At 41.5% G+C, this 17,774-nt stretch overlaps 1 protein-coding gene across 8 annotated transcripts in view; it reads right to left on the bottom strand.

The window, feature by feature from the left end:
- Positions 1-11,756: 11,756 nt before the first annotated feature.
- Positions 11,757-17,774, bottom strand: part of LOC107797653 (uncharacterized) — a 32,888-nt gene continuing 26,870 nt past the window's right edge. For all 8 annotated transcript variants that reach the window (XR_012694252.1, XM_075219709.1, XM_075219711.1 and 5 more), the window contains 3 exons: positions 13,907-14,007; positions 13,450-13,495; positions 11,757-12,037 (listed from right to left, as the gene is read on the bottom strand). Coding sequence is in view for 7 of the 8 variants with exons in the window: in XM_075219709.1 (XP_075075810.1) it covers positions 11,987-12,037; positions 13,450-13,495; positions 13,907-14,007 (198 nt within the window). In the remaining variant the exon portion in view is untranslated. The remainder of the gene's footprint in view (positions 12,038-13,449; positions 13,496-13,906; positions 14,008-17,774) is intronic.

Below are 17,774 nucleotides of genomic sequence, written 5' to 3'. Positions count from 1 at the left end.
GCGAGCTTCGAGCGACCTTGGAGGGAGTGCTCCGAGAAAAGGCTGATCTTGCTGAGCAGGTAACTTGTTATTCATAAGTCCATTAGTCGTTCTCATAATTCGATGTTTACTGACTTACCTTTTCCTTTGTAGATCGGGCAAAGGAATGTGGAAATGCTCGAGCTAAGAAAGCAAAACGAGGTAGTGACCTCGGAATTGGCATCGACCCAGGGTCTTCTCCAAAATGCTCGAAAAGAAATTATTGCGCTATCTACGGCCAAGTCCGAGGTCGAAGAAAAAGTCGCTACCTATCTGAAAGACGCCGCTACTGCGAATCAAATAGCCCAAAATATATCGATGGAGGCCGAGCAAAACCTGATTCAAACTATCGCTCACGCTAGTGCAAATGCGAGGATGCAAGCCTTAGAGGAAGCCAGTGCTAAGGGTGCTGATCTCTTAGCTGAGATCGAGGAGGCCCGAGAGTGGGAGGAAGAACTGGCGCTCTTAGTCGCTTTTGACGAAGGTCCCGGAGATGGTTCGGAGGGTAGTGGCGATGAAGAATAGGTCTGCGTCGCCTTTGCTTCTCTTTTTTTTCTTTTTGTGTACATATTTTCGGGGAAACAGGTCTTGTAAAGACACCCCTTGTAAATATATTTTTTGGCAATGCAAGAAAATTTTTCTGCTTCAAATCATTGAATTCTTTATATTCCAGCGTTCATGCGGAGTTAGCCTTTGAATTTTGACCTTGGCTCTTCGGAGTCCATACTTGGAGTAATCGGGCCCCTCGAGATTAGGTTGATAGCTTTTTTAGAGCCGATGCTTGTAATGGCAGAAATCCTCGGGGTCTCGATATTTTTCGAGCACAGCATGACAGTATTATTCATGCGACATGGTAGTGGGCCCTCAGGGGTAGTCCCACCAGTACACTTCCAAAAAGTGGTGCTGTTATGGTCAGACCTAATTGGTTTTCTGGATAGGCAAAAATTTGCCACTTGCTTCTATATATACATTCACTCATTTCTCAACTGGAGATTCTACTATTCTGGGTAATCATCCCTCTCATAGAACTTTTGTTCTTTGCGCTAGTTTTCTCGTCGTTTAAACTCAAAGCCTTCACCCAAGTCTTCATCCTCCTCTTCCTATTTTACCATAGCCATGGCTGCTACATCGACATCCGCCCATCAAGGAGAGGGGAGTTTTACCTCTGTTCTGTGTTCGATCGGTGGTATACCGCCGGTATCCGGTAAGCGGGCCTCAAGGTGCTTTGTCTCGAGGAGATACTTTACGTTGGAGAGACCTCCTAATGTTCAAGGGCATTGGGAGCATGCATCGAGGTTCATCTCCTCAATAAGGGAGGAACACCCGAGACGATTAGGAAAGACTGCGGATGGGGAGAAAGAGTGGTACTGCATGTACCTTCCCTGGAGGAGAGCATCATGACCCATGTCTAGGGGGTTTTGAGCATGTATATGTATCCTTTTACATTGGATCCCCCTGACAGGGTCGTGCTTGAATTTTGTAAGAGGTATCAGGTTACCCTGGCGCGGGCTCACCCATCCCTTTGGAAGATAGTGCTGATGATAAGGTACTTTGCGGATAAGGCCGGGCTCGAATTCACCCTTAGCCATCTCGTTAGGTGATCACGCCCAACTCTAGTCCTAAAAAGGATAAGCGGTCGCTGCAAATGTAATCCAGTCTTAAAGTCCGGAGTCGAATCCCACAGAGAACTAAGGCTTAGCTATATCTGTTTAATATCACAAAAAAGACAAGTTTGAATAATTTTCTAAATTATAAAGATTGAGATTTATATTTCTAACTAATTAACTAGCAAATACTAGAAAACGGTAAAATTATCAACTAACGAGACAAAGGGTTGGAGACTAAATTAAGGAGGTCTAGAGTTATGATTTCCCCAATTGTCGGAATCCTTCTAGCTATGTTCCCTACAATTTTTCCAATGTATTCTCTACTGATCGTGAGCACTTTAGATGTCGTAATTCTCTCTCGAGCAACTACAACAATTTACTAGACATATTCTCTCAAACTACGCTAGTTGGCTTTATCTAACCGCTCATTATGACCACGTCAAGGCTTTGTTATTGCTAAACCTGCTTTAAACCCATTATTGATTTCTCACATATGTTAGGAGTGACGTTGTTCAACAACTACCTAAATTTGTACTCTATCTCGAGCACTACACACTAAATAGGCACAGTCAATTGATGGCCATTCAATCAACAACAACAAACACGTAGTTGAACAAGTAGAGAAATCCAACGACTCAATTATTTAAAAACATAACAAGAATTTATCCTACAAAAGGTTCTATCAAAATCCTAGATAACAAATTAGCTATTCATAATAGTATGTAAAACTACAATACTAAAAATCATAACCAACAATAAAAAAATAGGAAGAGGAAGGAAAAACTCGTAGAAGAATTCTCCGCCTTGCTCCTATTGTGCCTCTGCCTCCTTAGGTCGAATCTGTGTCAAATATTGGTCTCTTCCTCCTCCGTAGGTCTAAATTATGTCAAAAGTGTGTCCAAACCCTTAAAATACCATTTTCCCATGTTTATATACCAAGTAGGGTCGGGCCCAAACAATTATACCTTCTCCTACACAAAAAAGGACAGTTTTTTACATCTGGACAGTCGCGGTCGCGGTCAACTGCGGTACGGGCGCGGTACATTGCAAGGCTACTGTTTCTGTCCACGTTAGGTCCGCGATCGTGGTTTCGACCACGTGTTTCACCCTGTTCTGTTTGGAATTTGGAAAAATATGAAATATTAAAGTTGTAGCCCTTTGAGTTAACTTTCCAACCATATATTGTGGAACTCAAATGCATTTCTGAGTGAAAAGTTATGTGTATTTTACTAGACGGTGCGCAATATGCTTACTCAATTCTTTGTTTTGTTGCTCTATCATCCGTTGATCCCCGAATACGATCCCGGCTTAATTCCTTGGGCTTTTACTCAGACTTCAAAGCTCTAAATCACTTGAATTTATTTCATAACATCTATATAGCTCGGAATCACTCCTACAAGGCATAAAACACACCGTTAGTGCAAAACACTAGCAATTAAAGCGCAAACTCAACTAAAATGCAGTAAATTTGAGTGTAATAAGCGACTAAAATACGTAATTATAGCCTATCATCATTAGGTTATATCGGCCTCTTCACTACCGGGGCTTGATTACTATGCGGCATCGATTCACCCGATCTCCTGTTGTTAACAATGAAGAGGATGAGCATCGAGGGTGGATGAGCTGGTATGTTCGAGCACGGACAACCGATATTATCCCTAGAGAGTTTTTGCCATTTCCTGAGAAATGGAATTTCACACGTAAGTGGTATGCTTGTATTTTTATTGCTTTGTCCATAGTGGAGGCGGGCTCCGTAAAGGCATCTTTTTATTCCTTTTTAGCGATTCCTTGGTTGCCAAATCAGGTCCCTGATCTGGTTAAATGGTCTCGTACGCTAGCAACTTGCTCAACCTATGATAAGCGCAAATAGCAAGACCTGTCCAAGGGGAGATGGGAGTCAAAGCATCACGGTAAGTGTTTTAGTGGCTTGTTTCTTCAGAAAGGTACTTTCTTTTCAGCGCACTAACTCTGACGCTGCAGGTGTTGGAGGTTTTTCCGAGATGAAGCCGTGCCCCTTGGAGGAGGAGGAGAGATTGCCGACCTAGGGGTCGAGGATCGATAATAAGCGGAAAGAGTCTCCGAGGTATGAGGACGCTCACGGCGGGGCGAACCCTTCTCTTAGGTTCAAAAGAGATGAGTCGACCGATCTTCTGACTTCGGAGGCCTCTGTTTTTGAAAGAACATTTCCCATTCCCATCAAAGGTACTTCGAGGGACAAGGGTCATGTGACACCTTCCTCCTCTCCTGCCGAAGGCACTTCGGGGGAAGCTAAGACATCGGACGTAGGCTCGACCTTTGGCGAGGCTCAGTGGCTTAGCTTTATGGTAAGCTTTGGTAGCCGGTATAGGCTTCCTTCGGTTTTGCGCCCTCCTTTTCTTATTGAGTTTTATTTTGCAGGCCTTTGACAAACTTAAGTCCGAGCTGCTTTGCCGTGAGGCCAGGATGCGGAAAGCTTTAAATAGGAAGAAATACCTTAGGCTCCTTTGTACGAAAAAGGAAGGTGAGCTGGTATACCTATAGTGCGAGGCAAATCGAAGTCAAAACTACGAAAGCCGTCTCGAAAAATAGGTAACTTGCATTTTATGTCGATGTATGCTCCCCCTTCTACTTTCGGAGATTAATATTTTGATATTTTAGTTGGAGAGCAAAATAGAGGAGCTGGAACGACTTTGGGGCGAAGTTGGCCGGGTCAAACGTGAGTTTAATGAGTTAAAGGCTCAGGTAGATGCCCAAGTTGCGACCAAGGAGGGTGCTTTGGCTAAGGCTTCTTTCCTCGAGGTGCAAATCCGGAACGCTCATTCAAGCGATTATGTTTGTGCAAATATGATCACAAGGCTCGAGTCTGAGCTTTTGAAGGCGAAGGCTGAGGTGTGGATGCCCGGGCTGAGGCTGTAATGAGTCGCGCTAAGGCTGACCAGAAAGTGGCGGTCTATTTGAAGGGCATTGTTGATGCTAGATCTGAGCTGAGGAAGGCTCTCGACTGTGAGAGCAGTAATAAAAAGTATGTGAGGTGTAAATCTCGAAGGGAACCCTCGAGGAAATTCATGCCAGGGGCTTCGACCTCTCGGAAGAGATAAAGTAGGCGAAGGTGGAAGAATACGATGCTAAATTCCTTCATGCCAGGGGCTTCGACCTCTCGGAAGAGATAAAGTAGGCGAAGGTGGAAGAATACGATGCTAAATTCCTTCTATCTGATACCGAGGATATCGAGGATGGGGCTGACGGTCCATAGTCATTTCCTTTTCTATTTTTGTATATAGTACTTTCAAAGTACGTTGTAAATGGAGCTTGTATTTCTCGCATGTATGTATAAAGAGGAAACCTCGAGGTTTTGTTTCTCCTGCATTTCTTTTTGCCTTGATTTTAGCCAGATGAACTGGTCTTTGAGTTAAAAGGAATCCTTAGATTCATGGTATGGCCCTGGGGCTCAATAGGCTGGCCCGTAGGCTTTTACGCGTTTGGTCGATATGACCTTTTATTATAAGCCGGCGTTCGAGCTCTTATGCTTGTGCTCTTAGGCATGTATGGTCAACTGTTTTGGGTTCAGTCTCTGAGTCGGGTATCGACTCGAGCTTATTCGAACCCTCAAGTTTTTGAATTTCAAGCTGGCCCTTAGGCTCTTACGCGTTGGGTCAGTACGGCCTTTTGTGTGGGCTGGCGACAATAGCTCTTACGCTTTGGGTCGATGCAACCTCTTATGTGGGTTGGCGATAGTGGCTCTTACGCCTGGGGTCGATGCGACCTTTTATATGGCGGGTGATAGTGGCTCTTATGCCTTGTGTCGATGCGACCTTTTATGTGGGCTGGTGACAGTGGCTCTTACGCCTTGGGTCAATGAGACCTTTTATGTGGGCTGGCAATAGTGGCTTATACGCCTTGGGTTGATGTGACCTCTAATATAGGCTTTATTTTTCCCTCGATAAGGATTTTTTGAAATAATGTTTGCCTGACTCTTCGACGGTTTTTATGGCGATGATCGAGCACCTCGGGAGGTTTGGCTCGGTGGCTGAGTATCTCGAATCCTGTATTTAGGAGCTGACATGGTCGAAGCTCTTTTTCCTATATCGAGGGTAGCCTATTTAACCGGTTCTTTTCGAAGTATATTCAAAGTAATTGAAGGCCTGTGATTTTATAGCGACGGTCTGGCATCCCTAAGTCGCGTTAGTTTGGCTGGTACAGTCTTGTGACCGTAGTCATTTGTATTTGGCCGGAGCTTTTTAGTCTTGAGTGAAGTAGTTTCGGCATCTATATCGAGGGTATGCCTTTTAGGCATATATAGCCTTAACTTTGAGATCGAGTTTATGCATTTAGTAAGGTCTTACAAGTTTTACATACCTTTAAGGTCTTACAGTTTTGGATACTTGGTACAAGTATGGTTCATGCCTTGCTTGAGGTCTTACAAATATTTTCACTTGGTACAAGTGTGGTTCATGACTTGCTTGAGGTCTTACAGATATTGTTGTTGCCTTATATAGGTCATACGAGACCGAGGCTGCCCGCATGTGGTCTTACGGCCTCGGATTTTGATAACTCGATGGAGATGGTGATTGATGGTAGTCCCCAAGTCGTCAAGGATTTCTCGGCTCGGGATCCATTACTTGTAAACTTGGTATTGCCTCATTGAGGGGTTACGATTTCAGAGTTTCCGACCCGAAGGTCATGTGGCCTTAAGTTTTCGACGCCAGTCCACGAGTGTTCGGGACGTTTTTGGCTTTGGAGCTGTTTTGTGATCTTGTTGTTGCCTCATTGAGGGCTTATGAGTTTGAAGCTCCGACCCGAGGGTCGTACTATTTTGAGTTGTTGATGCCAGTCCCCGAGTATTCGGGACGTTTTTGACAGAGGAGCCGTTTTTTGCAAAAATATCGAGTTTCCTTTGAAGCGTGAAATGCTTTGATGGAAAGTATTCTTCGATTACTTGGTACAAGTATACATGTTTTCGCTGTCAGGGGCCTGGCTATTCTATACGGACATGGTTCGTTCGACCATTTGGCCAGGTACATCATTTTCCTATCGAGACTTCATTTGGCGTATCTTGGCTTCTCCGAGTAGGTGACCTTCCGGGGGGATGCCCCCCCAATATTCGAGGTTGATTGAAAAAGAAGCCTTGAATACTTGTTGAGTATTCCTTAGGTAGCATATGGATGTTGCCTCGTTAAAAACCTTGCCGGTAAAACCCTTTTTGGGATAAAAATCCAGTCGAAGGAAAAGAATGCAACGCATGCTTTTGAAACCTAAGGCCTTCGAGTTGGACGGTGCTTTGGCCGTTTCGACCGAATACCTGCACTCAGGTTAGTGTAGAATTTAATTGAAAGAAAAAAAGGAGACGGTCAAACCTTAGTGTAGAATATGCCGGCGGTGTTTTGAGTCCTGGTATGTTTCAGTCGCTTGTGATGAGGACGTGGTACGGTCCTCTACTTTGTTCATTCGGGTACAACCGAGAACATGCCTTGTGGTCGCTAGTTCACTATTTGTTTATCCTTCAGCCCCTTCGATGGTGGAGATATTGGTGTTTTGGGTTGTGCCGACCACACTGACTGGTATGGCGGTTTTCCCTTTCGTTGTTTTGTTCGCCGTGTTGAGTCCGTTGAGGACTTAGAAAGGCAGTCATAATTTGGTCAAGCAATCAGAGTTGCTCTATCACCTTCGATCTGATAATATTGGCCGAGCTACCTGGACCCACAAGTACATGTTTAATTTAAAATGTGTTCACAAGAAAAGAAGTTACTAGTGTGCCATTATGGGGTTGGGATAGAGCCTCGAGTTCGCGTTTCCCTGTCGATGGATGTTTTTGTTCTCCTGGCCGTGGGTTCCTGCAGGGCGCCGACACCTCAAAAGATCGTATGGATGACATGTTGCGGCTTATCTGCTTCGCTCTTTTTGGTCGTCTCTCTTTCCCGGAACTGATTTTTGGCCAGGTCGCTGAGGAATTCCCGGAGGTGACCTTTGCTGAGTAATCGGGCCACTTCTTCCCGGAGTTGTAGCAATTTTCAATCCTGTGCCCATGCATATTGTGAAATTCACATAATAAATTATGGTTCCTTTGTGAAGGGTCTGATTGTACAGGCCTTGGCCACCTGGTGTCTCTAATTTTACTTATGGCGAACATGATGTCCGATATGTCGACATTGAAGTTGTATTCCGACAAGCGAGGTGCCTCCGTTGGCCCTGTGTACCTGCCGAACCCAGTTCTGCCGACAAGTCCCCGTGGATTCTGGCCTCGGTCCATCCTTCGATCATTGCGGGGTATGTTGCACCTCGGGGCATTTCTTTTATCTTCAGTATATAGTTGGTATCTTTCCTTGTTTGGCTTTGGCTCTTTTGCTGGAAGCCTGCTGGGATATACTGAGCCCGAGGGGCTCCTAGTTGGTCGTCTTTGACCCTGATCTTTGACTAGTATCGGTTGTGGAGGTCCGACCAGGTCACAGCGGGATACTCGACTAGGTTCTATTTCAGCTACTTCGAAGCCACCGAGCTTCGTTCATCCATACCTTGGGTGAAGTCCTACACTGCCCAGTCGTTGGAGACTGGTGGTAGTTCCATTCGTTCTATTTGAAAGCAAGATATGAACTCTCGCAGCATCTCATTCTCCCTCTGCTTGATCTTGAAGACGTCGGATTTCCTTGTTGCTACTTTGATGGCACCGGCATGTGCCTTTATGAAAGAATCTACCAGCATGGCAAACGAGTTTATAGAGTTAGGAGCTAGGTTGTGATACCACATCATGGCCCATTTCGAGAGTGTTTCCTTGAACTTCGTTAGTAAGACGGACTCGATCTCGTTGTCCTTTATGTCGTTGCCCTTCACTGCGCAAGTGTATGCAGTGACATGCTCATTGGGGTCCGAGGTTCTGTTGTACTTCGGAAGCTCGGGCATTCTGAAGTTCTTTGGGATGGGTTTTGGGGCCTCTTCCTATGGGAACGGCTTTTTCACGAACTTCTTCGAATCTAACCCTTTTAGAATAAGGGGTGCGCCCGAAATTTGATCGACCCTGGAATTGTAGGTCTCTACCTTCTTATCGTTGGCTTCTATCTTCTTCTTGCCCAACTCAATCCTCTTTGTGAGGTCCTCGAGCATCTTTACGATGGTGGGGTCGGCTGCCGACCCGTTGTTGCTTGATCTCTCCGGTACCTGCTCGGCTGGGGGAGCCGTCCCTGGTGTTACCGTACCGGGAGTTTTCTGGTGACTTTGCAGCTGAGCAATCGCCAGTTGTTATGCCTGCAACATTTCAAAAATAACGTGAAGGCTAACCTCCCGTTCTTCCCTAACCGGGGTTTTCTGAGCTTCTTGTTGGTCTCCATGGTGCACGCTCCTGTTAGTGTGGGAGCTTATATCGACGTGTTGGGCATCGCGTGAGACCACGTCCACGGTAATTGGTTCTGGTGCATTCTCAGGGTTTCGTGGTGGTACACTGACACCTGGAACGTCCACACCATTCTATCCATGGTCCTCAAGATTATTGTTTCTGCCTCCATTTACCGAGTTAGACATTTTAACCTGAAATCAAAGATCTTGGACAAGAAAAAGTGTCAAAGGTAACTTGCGTTGTGTAGTAAAACTAGCAAGAAAATAATCACTATTATGTTTAGCCCCACAGTGGGCACCAAACTGTTTACCGTGAAAATGGTAATAACAATTAAATTTAATTTTGTGATTCTAAAAATACGTGATTTATTTCTATGCTAGTTGTTAGGGCAATAGATGCTAAGTGAGGTACTTGGAATCAAGAAATGAGCTTAAAGCAAGATGTTAACCAAACCGAATGGCTGTCGATCGGGGCCTCGAGCTTACTTATTCGGGGCTTCGGGGTCGAGTCTAATGCCCCGCCGAGGGTAGTCGATGGAGACTAACAGTTATAAATAAATCAATGACGGCTCTTTATGACCAATAATAAGCAATAAATGAAGAACAATAAATAGAACACAATAAGTATAAGCAATAAATGAAGTGATGAGATCAAGAGAATATGTTAGAGAGCAGAGAGAATGTTCGTGTGTATTTAGTATTGAGCAACAGGTGTTTACAAAATGACAAGAATCCCCTTTATATATGAGGGGAATCCCAACATAGTACAGATGCATTGATTACAAAGATATGGAGCCGGTACAGCCATTTAATGTCTTGATTCGCTTTTTGGACTAGTCCGCTAGGCTTTGTCAGCCATATGTACGCACCTTGGGAACTTCGCCCTGATCCATCGAGACCACTGATTTACATTGCCTCGAGGCCGGTCGTTATTTACACCACCTCGAAGTCGATCACTGAAAATCCTCGAGATGCCTTGATGATCGTAAAATCGAACCGTCGGTTTCTACCGTATACAGTTATAAAAGTTTCTCATTAAGGGTAAAATGAAGAATTTAAATTTAAATTATTTTCAATTGTAGAAATAGGTCATTCTTTTTTTAACAGACTAATAGGGAAAGTGTGTCATCTAAATTAAAACAGAGGGAGCACCATAAATGATTTAGTTAAATGCAAAGTTGCTATTGTAAAAAGGCCTCAAATAACTTGGCATCAATTTTTTTTTTGGCACTTCATCTCAGCTATGTTCCATTTTAGCATTATAACCCTATTTCTATGTGTCATTTTAACACAAAAACTTTTATCCGATGTAAAAATGCAACACGTATTTATACTTGCTTCTAATGTGTAACAACCATCCAATTAGATTTAGACACTTGTTTTTTTATCCTTGTCAACTGGATTTAACCCAAAAACTCGGTTATGTAAATTATTTACCCAGATCGGTTACCCTAAAATAAAAATCCCTTATTTTCTCTAATTCCCAAAGTCGTCTGTCCTAAACCCACTCCACAAGTCCCTAGCCTTAGGAGATGAAACCAACGATTATTGAAGGATTCTTTATAATATAAGGACAAGAATCATATTTTTATAAATTAATTCTTCATATTTCATTGTACAGTTGATAGTTAAGGCTCTTTTCGGGAGTAACCATTGTTTATTGTCGTGGTTCTTGTACTGATAGTTAGAGGCGGAGCCAGAATTTAAAGTTTATGGGTTCGGGATTCTAGTTCTTTTAAGTTACTGGGTTCAAAACTATTAATTTGTACATATAACATGAATTTCACAAGACAAACGCACAAAAGCTACTGGTTCAGCCGAACTCGTAAGCGGAGGGCTAGCTCCGCCCCTGCTGACAGTGTCCCTTTAGCCATGCATTAAAGTTTTTTCTTTTTGTTTTTCTGGTGGTTTGAGAATTGGAGACATGGGTTCACATGAAAAATTCAAGCTTCGGATGAAGATCTGGGTTTGGCTTTGGGATATTATTAAATGAAGAAACGAAACAAAGAATAAAGAAAGAAATTGCAAAAAGCCAGACTTTGAAGTTATCACGGAGATGAAGAGCGAAACAGACAGGAAATAAGGATTATTTTGAAGAGGAGATGGAAGATAATGGGAGAGGAGGGTGGGCATTTAAATGGACTTTAATTGTAATTTTATGGCCTTTTATTATTATTAAAATAAAATCTTACGCGCCTATCAAGTGAGGAAACTCAACTAATGTAACAAGTTAGCTTTTTGTGTTAAAATGACACGAAAGGAATGGGGTTGAAGTGCCAAAATGGAACATAACTGAGATGGAGAACATACCTGATCTTAAAAGCTTAACTAAACAGGCATCAACCCTGTGGACTCCATTTCCTCCACTTTAATTTAACGTTCCAACAATATTCATCTCAAGATTTCTTTTAATTTCTGTATGGCTTAATTGACTAGCTTAAGAAAAAGAAAAAAAAGGGTCAATTAATTATATAGATCTAAAAGGAAAATAAGATTGCGTCCACAGGAGCTAGGCATATAAAGAAGATAGTCTCCATAAATGATCTGGGACAGAAATAGAAGTACATAGCATCTCATTTTTAATGGCCAAATGATGGCATCTAACTTGACATACGAACCATTTTACTTGCGGAATGGAAAAACAATTCAAACGCCTAGACTTAATTTCTCATTTAGTTTAAAGGCCACCAAAAGTTATTAACCACAATCACTTCTGACATCATTAAAATTTTGTAAAGTTTTCGAGATTTACATGAATATTCAAATTACTTCAAGAAAATGTTTTTCCTCCAATTTTTTCTTCCTCTGTAATGATGCATATTTCATCTCTTTTTATCTTATTCGGATAAGTCTTTTCTCTTTCTTTTCTTGTAAGATATAAATAAAAAGAAAAATAATAGGTCGGGGATGGGGCCAATGATAACCTGAACTTACAAAATATAAGAGGACGATTAACCCAAAAATAACAAAAGAAATTCAAATCTAGAAGCTTAACTACTCACAAAAGAATACAAGTATCACTAATAAATATGGTTTTTGGTAGGCTGACAATGGCCTTTTCACTTGTTGAAGAACAACCCTCTCCTCCTTCCTTTTTTCTTCTCACCAGCCTGCAACAAGTTCAACAATGAGATCCAAAGGAGAATGTCACAAATAATTGGAGCTTCAAAACTGATGTTAGAAACAAGCTAACAACTAATGAAGAAAAAAAACACCTTTACATCAAGATTTTAGCACCAATCCTTGCCACTCATCACCTTCACAATTAACTAGCCATCTAAGAACTTCACTGATTTAGCCACAACAAGAAGACAAAATGCTCTAGAAATTTCATCGCTGAATTCCCAAAACCATGATTTAGTATCCACATGGTATTAATTGACATCAGTAAGCATGTGGTCATCCTCAAAGACTGGCGTATCAATACTCTTCAGTAATGTACAAAGATCACATAATTCTTTTTATGATGGTGGTGTTAGGGTCAGCTTTCGCACACCCCAACTATTCCACCGGCTACCTACTATCTCCCACAAGCACAACTACCAGGTAATTTTGCCCACCAAGGCTTAGACAAATAGGAAAAAAACACCCAGTGTTTTTTGCCTAGGAAGAAATCATAATGATGCTGCAGTAACTTAACTAGTAGGTACTAAAAGATGCAGCAACAGGTTCCAATGTCAAATATGTGAAGAATATAGAAGTGCCACTCCACAAAAAATAACACTAGATTATAAAGAAGCATCTAACACATGAAAGATATAACACCAGATACGCTGATGGTTGATTAAAGATCCTGTGTCGGTCTCATGTACTGGAGTTAACTCTATTCTGCAACTCTTTTGCCTAGCATCTGCCTGATGCTCTTTAATGATATCTTTTTACTTCATCATCAAAAAGAAAAAACCTGTGTCGGAATTTGATTAATGAAAAGAGAGAGCCTTTTGTGCAAAAACAGTTTTGCGGCTTTTGCCAATCAACAACAACTATGCCTCAGTCCCAAACAAGTTGAGATCGGCTATATGGATCCTCACTTCTTTCTTTAAGCTCAAGTCATATCATAATCACTACCAAAGTAACATAAAAGTGAATAATTGTCAACCAGAACGTACAAATTCATGTGTGGGAATCTTATATTAGATGCTAGCTGAGTTTCATGCTAAAGCAAAGAAATAAAAGAAACAGGTACAGTACAGATCTCGCCGGAAGAGCTTTTGGTGCTAGCTGACAGAGCTCTTCGTGCAGAGAAATTCACAGTTTTACCAAGACATACAAATTCACATGTGGTAATGCACCTATCAGATGCTACCCGAGTTTCTTGCTAAAGCAAAGAAATAAAAATTACATGATCTGAACCATGACTCAGAATAGGAGTAAAAGAAAAGGAGCACATGACAGATCTAGACCACAAATGCATTATGTTGTAACACTCAAAATAGCCCGTAAATTTCTTTGGAACCCAATAGAATACATGTATCATTCACATCATATTATAGAAATAACTTTCAGATTGTAGAAGTCATACCCTTATAATAAACAGTCTCATGGTTAGGACAATTGTATCCCTTGAACTGCAAAATAGAGCCACATGTCACTTAAATAGAGAAAATGAATTTTATGATAATTTGTTGGGAAAAGTAAAATGGACACATGCAGAAGAAGAAAGTGAAATATAAAAAAGGTAAAATGTCGATGACATATTGATGTGACATGAATGCTTCCTAACAGAAGCAGAACATAAAAATGATAACAGGTAAGGAAGTCAAGAATCTGCTATGTGTTGCTTCATCTGGGTTGAAAGATTTTGAGAAGCAGATGTTAGAACCACTTGAACAACTCTTTTTAAAAGCTGGTTTGTCCATAACTATGAAAAAGGAACATACCAATTGTTTTTTTCCTTTTTCTTCTTTATTTCAGTCTTTCTTCTTCTTTTCCCTTTTTTTTTTTTTTGTGGGGTGGGGTGGGGGTGGGTTGTGATTTACCAGCTAATGTCTCCTTGATCGTTCTCAGCCTTCAAAAGATGCTCAACTCCCCGACTATCGAAGATTGAAAATTCTGTAGGATTTCCATATGGAATAGAAACCTAGAAGCCAACAGCATAAAATGGTGAGAATGGAGTGGAGATTTAGGAAACAATATGAACTAATACTATTATTTGAAGTTATAGCAATATGAACTAAAACTATTATTTGTAAACTAGAAGTCCTGAGAGAAACATTATACAACTAAGTACCCATCGATTTCAAGAAGCTTATGTGTCTCTTTCTAGTGTCTTTACATCGGAAAAAAGAGCTATCATCTATTAGCAATGCTTCTTAAGCTTTTGATAGAGTTGGAGTTGCCAGCTTAGCACTTCCGTAGGAAAGCAGTTTATCATCCTTTACCTTTATGAAGACCCCAAAAAATTTAGCTTTTTATCCTCCACAAAATGTACAACTTTACTAAGACTAATCAACAGAAAAAATGTATGCAGTCACTAAGAAGTTGAGAAGGTTGAAGAAACAAATTATTTTGTCAAAGTTGTTCCCTGTAAAGTTCAGTCAAATGTGACTTAAACATGCTGAAGTTACTGGCTTTCAGCACATTCCAGCCAACTTTAACTACCGACAGAAATAAATAAGTGTGTGTGTGTGTGTGTGTGTATATATATATATATATATATATATATATATATATATATATATGTGAGAAGGCACGGGAGAAAATATGATATATTGATATTGTTTGTGATGCAATACAAAAGGTGTTATTTATAGCTACTCTATACAAAGGGGATACTACTCCTATTCCAATGTGGGACAATTACATAGCTATCTCTAACACTCCCCTCAAGCCGGAGCATATAAATCATATGTACCGAGCTTGTTACATATATAATCAATGCGAGGACTAGTGAGGGACTTGGTGAAAATATCTGCAAGTTGATCATTCGATCTCACAAACTTCGTAGTAATATCTCCTGAGAGTATCTTTTCTCTGACGAAGTGACAATCAATCTCAATGTGTTTAGTTCTCTCATGAAACACCGGATTTGATGCAACATGAAGTGCAGCTTGATTATCGCACACAAGTTCCATCCGACTGATTTCACCAAATTTCAACTCCTTGAGCAATTGTTTGGTCCAGACTAGTTCACATGTTGCCATAGTCATTGCTCGGTATTCTACTTCTGCACTAGACCGAGCAACTACATTCTGTTTCTTACTTTTCCAGGACACCAAATTTCCTCCTACTAAAACACAATATCCAGACGTAGAACGTCTATCAGAAGGTGATCCTGCCCAATCAGCATCCGAGTACCCAACGATCTGCTCATGACCTCGATCCTCAAACAGTAATCCTTTACCTGGAGCCGATTTTATATACCGGATAATGCGGACAACTGCATCCCAATGACTATCACAGGGAGAATTCATAAACTGACTTACAACACTCACAGGATAAGAAATGTCGGGCCTAGTCACTGTGAGATAATTTAATTTACCAACCAACCGCCTATAGCTTGCAGGATCGCTAAGCGGCTCCCCTGTCCAGGCAGAAGTTTAGAATTCGGATCCATCGGCGTGTCAACAGGTCTGCAACCTGTCATCCCTGTTTCCTCAAGAATGTCTAACACATATTTCCTTTGAGAAATAACAATACCTGAGCTAGATTGAGCAACCTCAATACCTAGAAAGTACTTCAATCTGCCTAGATCCTTAGTTTGAAAGTGCTGGAAGAGATGCTGCTTCAGATTAGTAATACCATCCTGATCATTGCCCGTAATAACAATATCATCAACATAGACTACCAGATAAATACATAGACTTGAAGCAGAGTGGCAATAAAACACAGAGTGATCAGCTTCACTACGAGTCATGCCAAACTCCTGGATAATCGTGCTGAACTTAAAGAACGGAATCTAGGGTGATAGAAGACAATGGGTTGGCTTGTCCAACTCCTTGTGCCTTAGTTTGACATCCATTGGCTAAAGTAACAGTAGGAAGAGACTGTGAATATACAATATTCGACAAAAGTGATTTATTACCAGAGATATGATCAGAAGCGCCTAAGTCCATGACCCATGGTCCAAGAGTACTAGACTGGGAAACACAAGCAAAAGAATTACCAACAATAGGAGTGTCAGTCTGGGCAACTGAGGCTACTTGTGGAGATGTTTGCTTACTTGCTCGATACTGAAGGAGCTCATTATATTCTTCTTTAGATACAGAAAAGCCCTAGTTACCTGTAGTCTCGCTCTGAGCAACGTAGGCATTTTTGGGTGGACGGCCATTTAAGGAATAACACATTTCGCGAGTGTGTCCAAGTTTGTGACAATAAGAACACTTGGGTCTAGATTTCCCAAAACGACCGCCTCCTCGTCTATTCTCCATAGCTTGAGATGCCCGAATATCCACTGTCTGGGATGCAAGAACAGAGGAATCAAGTATCTGGGATGAAATCACTGGGTGACTTGGTGCTGCAGCAAGGCGAAGTAATCGAGAAAATAATTCATCAACTGTAGGGACAGTCGGATTCGCCAAAATCTGGTCTCGTACTGAATCAAGATCATGAGGAAGTCCAGCGAGTGTAAGAACTAGAAACATTTTCTGTCGCTGCTCTTGTTGTTTTGACACACTAGCAGAAACTGGCATCAATGTCTCAAATTCCTCCATGACTGCCTGTACCTGACCCAAGTAAGTAGACATATCTAATTCTTGCTTCTTTAAGTTTGTCATCCGTGATATCACATCATAGAAGCGAGATATATCATTAGTGTATAACGTACGAGCCTTTGCCCAAACCAAATAACATGTCTGGAATGGCCGAAACAAAGGCATCAACTTAGAATCAATAGAACGCCACAAGATGCTACATAATTGAGCATCAATTTTTGCCCAAAGCGCTATCGCCTTTTCATCTCCTTCGCTAGACTGTTTAATCAGATGATCTTGCACACCTTGACCTTTACACCACAACTCGACAGATGAAGCCCAAGCTAAGTAGTTTGAACCTCCCATTAAAGGTTCCGAGGTAATCATAACATTAGAGTTTCCAGAACTCATGCTTTTAGACCCAAAAACATCAATTCCCAAAGACATCTTGTAAATTATTACCAAATAAGAGAAATAATCAACTGTAATCCACTGAAAATAGAGTAAGGAACACTGAACCAGAATAGTAAACTACTGTAGCAGTTGGAAAGTTACTGTTGCAGTCGGAAAATATTCAAAGTGGTCGGCATGAAATAAAAACAGTAGGGGTAGGATCGGAATTACTAGAAGACCCAACTGTTCTGAAGGAACTTTTTCAAAAAAAGGCCGGAAGTCAACTTTTTGAAATCACTATTCACGTCGGAAAAATAAAAAAGTGGTCGAAATTTGGTGTAACCTGGATGGGTAGGCTCGGAATTGCAAGGGAAACAATTTGTCCTGAAGAGTCGTCGCCAAAAAATGGCCGGAAGGTGGCCCACGCAACGTTGGAACTTTGCCGGAAAATTTTCTTTGGACAGCTACAGTACCGCCGGAGATTTTCACTGGGATTTGGTCGCCGGACAGTGACTACTCTTGTGGTAGTGTTGGATTTTGTGCACAACACTGACCGAGACAAAGCAGACGCAAAACAACTTTGAAAGTCGCCGGAAAAAAGGGTTCCGGTGACTGATTTTACTTCCCGGAATCGCTGGAATTTATGCACAGCGATAAATCTCTCACGATAGCTCTGATACCATGTGAGAAGGCACGGGAGAAAATATGATATATTGATATTGTTTGTGATGCAATACAAGAGGTGCTATTTATAACTACTCTATACAAAGGGGATACTACCCCTATTCCAATGTGGGACAATTACATAGCTATCTCTAACAAT

The sequence above is a fragment of the Nicotiana tabacum genome, chromosome 8 (genome assembly GCF_000715075.1).
Source record: "Nicotiana tabacum cultivar K326 chromosome 8, ASM71507v2, whole genome shotgun sequence".
Taxonomy (NCBI): Eukaryota; Viridiplantae; Streptophyta; class Magnoliopsida; order Solanales; family Solanaceae; genus Nicotiana; species Nicotiana tabacum.
The sequence above is the reverse complement of the archived record's forward strand: the minus strand, read 5'-3'. Positions and strand labels throughout refer to the sequence as shown.